Source organism: Malurus melanocephalus, unplaced genomic scaffold (assembly GCF_030028575.1).
Source record: "Malurus melanocephalus ecotype Western Australia unplaced genomic scaffold, MMel_1.1 scaffold_99, whole genome shotgun sequence".
Classification (NCBI taxonomy): Eukaryota; Metazoa; Chordata; class Aves; order Passeriformes; family Maluridae; genus Malurus; species Malurus melanocephalus.
Window position 1 is genome coordinate 1,573,471 of NW_026623331.1, and position 4,653 is coordinate 1,578,123.

General features: G+C 37.5%; 2 protein-coding genes across 10 annotated transcripts in view; both read right to left on the reverse strand.

The window, feature by feature from the left end:
* The window catches only part of MPPE1 (metallophosphoesterase 1), a 29,449-nt gene that overhangs the window by 8,806 nt on the left and 15,990 nt on the right, over positions 1 to 4,653 (reverse strand). The window lies entirely within an intron of this gene.
* The window catches only part of LOC130575199 (centrosomal protein of 290 kDa-like), an 8,010-nt gene continuing 6,246 nt past the window's right edge, over positions 2,890 to 4,653 (reverse strand). For 2 of the 3 annotated variants that reach the window (XM_057368945.1, XM_057368943.1), the window contains one exon: positions 2,890 to 3,753. In XM_057368945.1, the coding sequence (XP_057224928.1) occupies positions 3,625 to 3,753 (129 nt within the window). In that variant the 3' untranslated portion in view covers positions 2,890 to 3,624. The remainder of the gene's footprint in view (positions 3,754 to 4,653) is intronic. The other variant, XM_057368946.1, reaches the window with a different exon arrangement.

A 4,653-nucleotide genomic window follows, 5' to 3' on the forward strand; every position in this document is an offset into this window, starting at 1 on the left:
TGCAGCTGTAGAGGAACAGTTAATGAGCCTAAACTGGTGAGGTAACTGTATTTACTGATTTCTTCTGCCTCGGATACCTTGTACCTTAAGCAGGGAATTTACCCCTTTTGAAACTCCAGTATTTTTTTCTGTTTCTTCTACAGCCCTTGGCAGAAACTCTTTTTCAGGGTTAAGTGCCCACAAGAAAGTATCCCAGCTGAGAGGACAGAGGCACCAGCCCTTAGCCTCAAATGAAATCCCTCCGTTTCCAGGCCCAGCCTCTCAGGGTCTCAGTCTGAAGAGCAGGTCTGAAAGCCCCACTCTTTAAGGGTAAACAGGGCAGCATGGTCACAGCAAAGGGATTGTGAAAAAAGTCCAAAGCAGCTAGAGAGTTGCTGCTTCACAGGCTCAGAAACAACTTCCAGAGAAATCCACAAARTGTGGTCCCCATCCAATAAAGGGATTGCAATTTTGCTCTCTACAATAAAAAAATCCATTCACAGGACTAAGATCCAGGATGTGAACAATTACTGAACACAGTATTCAGTGATTAGCAGCCCACTTCTGAATTGACTAAATTTGACTACAGCTGTGAAGAGCCAGTACCTTTCAAAATTTATACCACAATTATTAGGAAAATTAGGACAAAATTAAAGAGCCACACAAAATTGGTGGATTATTTCTAAAATCCTGGATTATTTCTAAAATCCTAGCTGAGTTTTATGCACAACACAGAACAAAGTTAAATTGCTTCACTGTCCTATTCACAAGCCCATTTGATTTATGTCTCATGGAAACTGCATACTGATACATGATTATTATATTATTTTTCCAGCTAAAACCCCTGTTTGATAACAGCCACTTATTCTCAAACACAAGCTTCCCATATCAGCACTACAAAGTACTTATTCGAGACAAGGAACCATTAGCCTGCACCACAAAACATTTMTAATAGGCATTATCTAACAGTAGCATGACTAATACTTAATTGCATGGAATTCAGTTCTATCTAAACTTGGTTTGGCAGCAGAAAGCCACTGGCCAGATCTCACTATTCCACAATATGTGGAACTACACCTACAGACTGATTAACTTGTTTAATATTCATCTCACCTGCACTTTAACTAGCAACCAAAATAACAACACCGTGCTTGTACATGTCACAAGGAGACAAGATTAAAGCAGAGGTGTCTACTAACCAGCACAGCAATGAGGGCAAAAAGGCAAAATCTTATCCAAACACACAGATTTATATGGCTTTATCTTGCAAAGAAGGAATAAGTACTTATTTGGAAGCAGACTTTGGTAGTCGAATACAGTCTCCTCGTCCAGCAAAACAGTATTAATTTGAACAGAAAATGCCAATAAGGTAACTTGCATTAGCCATGTCCAATAAATAAATAAATAAATAAATAAATAAATAAATACAAGAAAATCACATATTCAAGAGCAAAATGATACTGTCAAATAATATTAAAATAAAAAAGAAAACCAAACCAAACCCACACCAACAAATCAAACCTGCAATCAGTAGAAAATAAAAATATCTTCAAGGCAAAAACTACCATTTTCAAAAGTCACAAGCAGCAACAGACACAACCAATGCCACAGAGCCGGTCATTTCCACACGCATTCCTTCTCCAGCGTTTCTGCCGCTAATTGTTACTATTTGGGGAGTTGTGCCGCAGATCTGGAAGTTGCCAGAGGTGCTCCATCTACACACTACACTGCCAGCATTTCTGATAGTGAAAGGAAAAGCAGAAAAGGAAGTTAAAAAAAATGTAACAAAAAAAAAAACCAACCACTCAGAAAGTCAGCGAGGCTGAAAGACAGATCCTACTACTGGCTGAGAGAAATCCCTGCCCACCTCGCTCCACCACCTGCCAGCCCGCGGCTGCTCCCAGCCCGCCCCATCCCATCCCATCCCCTCCCATCCCATCCCATCCCATCCCCGCTGACCCCTCTAAGGTGCAGCTGCGGCTCCGCGCGTCGCTGCTGCTCCCCCTTACGCGGCTCATTATTAACRGCAGAATAAATTCCTCACCAGAGCTGGAAGACCTTAGTTATGAGAAAAGCCTGAAGGATTTCTTACTGTTTCTCGTGCTGCATCACATTTAAAAATCAGCCTAAATCACTCATTTAACAATGAGACCAAAGTTTAAACATGCTAGAAGTGTAACCTTATACCACAAAACTCGGGGTGGGGGGATGCTCCAGTGACTGGCACTGCTTCCTTCTGCAGCACTCATGCTTATTTTATTTATTAACAAATGTTGCAAACATTTTTGCAGTTAAAATTTTCTGTTATACATGCTGATCTCCTTATTTTCTTCCATCAAGATTACTGGCAATGCAGACTCACATCACTCCTCTTCTGTTTCCATTTTCCATCTCTTGTTGAGAACATTATTCAGCTTTAATTCACAAGTGATCCAATATTGAAACAAGGGAACACACTGGTCTATAACCAGAACAGGAACAAAGAGTTCTGAGCTCTCCATCACTTAGTGAATATGCAACCCTCAACAACTCACATACTTTGAAGCAGATTTCTTTATTAAATTACAACTCCATAAAACTGTCCCAACAAACCAAATGCGATATGAGAGTCTTAATCCTCCTACTCCTAGTCCTGTCTTAATCCTCCTACTCCTAGTCCTATCCCTCAGGAATATGTATGTATTTTTACGAAGCTAAAGAAGCTGTATTAGGTTATAAGTAAGCTTAGTATTTCTGGCCTAAGTAGTTTTCACTCAACTTTCCCATCACAATGTCACAAAGACAGAGATTTACAACTTTCAGAAAAGTATAGTTCTATAAYGTAACTATGCTAAACTTTTCTGGAATGTAGTTACAAACAAGGTCAGGTTCAAATCTCATAAAGCAAGCTACACTTGCAGCTGAGAGTTGTCTCTTCATTCTAAATTCACCCTCTTTAAAGCAACATATTTCTGCCTTGTGGACTGTGACTTTCTGCACTCCCACTTTCCTTTTCAGCTCTTCCAATATCACATTCTTCAAGTACCTCACTCTTGAATTCTGATGAATTCTTCTTTTGATGATGCAAAAACCTCTGATCCATCTTTCTAAATACACTTTCCAATTCTGAGCACTAAATCTTCCTTCATCCACAWTTTTTCACTTACCATTGTGATTAAAGAAAAATTCCAAGAGATTTAGCATTTTTCTTTTAAGAAACCTCTTTGCAATAATTTAATACTAGAATTAACTTCTGTTTGCAYTGTCATATCCTTAGGGCTGAAATTTTTATGAAGACTGCCAAATCTACACAGCTACTTTGATTTTCTGTAACTTACAGARAAGGATAAATTGGGAAATTCTTCAAAATAAAATTATTTAAAACAAACACCCACAACCACCTCTACAATGAATGTACTCCAAGTGTGAAAGAGACAGGTTTGAAACTTAATTGAAGTTATGCAGATCACAGTTTATTTAACATTTATACAAAAGAAAAAAAATCAAGGCCTTAAAATACATGTCCGAGATCTCATAATGAGATCATATTACTGAATCTATAATACTATCAAAATGTGGTACCACTTAAGCAATGGCACGTTTAAATGTTGCAGTAAGTATAAAAAATATGTGGAAACTCTACTTTGCATTAAATTACCCAGTAGTTTACAAATGTGCTGTAAAAGGGAGTCCATACTTTGCACTTATTTGTTTCAAGCACTTTTCATACTCATTGTTCAGTTTCATAGATTCCTGTACAGCATGCTTTAGATCTTCTACCTCTTCAAAAAAATCCTAGAAAAACCCMAAAATAGTCACTTTAAACTCTCTTTCAAAGACATTCTCAGTAGGAGCTAGTCAATAGTTCAGTTATTGCAGAGTGCAGACACTTGCTATATTTTTATCAGTGCATAAAAGCTGAGTTCTGCAAACACAGCTATGGTGAGAGATACAGCAATCAACACAAGCTTAGGTAATAATTTAGTAATTTCTGCCCTGAACACACGGAGTTACGTTAGAACCTGGAATACAGACTAATAACAGGAAAGATTAATTTTCAAAAAGAAAAAAAATACTGATTTACCAGACAGCTACAAAACAACAGTCCAACGTGACAAGGGAATAATGTCACAYTCTGATCTTTTTTAAGTGAAGTCAGAAGCTGCAAGTGAAATCAGAAATTGTTGGGAAATATATGGAGAATRTAATCACCCAGGACTTCATTTCACCAAATCTTGAATGTTCTAGTACCAGGGTSACAATGTATCTACCTATAAACATCTATATTTGCCATATTCTCTTGCTTGTTCTTCCAGATTTTTTTKKAAATYAACAGTTAATATATCTCATATGACATATCATGACTTAAAACTATCTCAAAAAAGGGTCACTGATAAAAAGCCATAGCCTCAGGTTTATGCATCTCTCTCCTGAAAGATGAAGCCCTCATCCACAAACTGCCACTGATTCCCAAACATATGGATCTAGAACTCAACCGGGCTCAATGTTCTACAAGTTACACATCCAATGAAGTGTCACCCTCTGTTACTGTGATCCCTGCAATGAAAGCTACCATAATGTTATTTCATTTGGGAGAAAGGACTGCAAGGTAAGAAAAAGATTCTAAAAAAAGAAAAAAAAAGCACAAAAAAAAAAAAAAAAAAAAAAAAGAAAAAGGAAAAAGAAAAAGAAAAA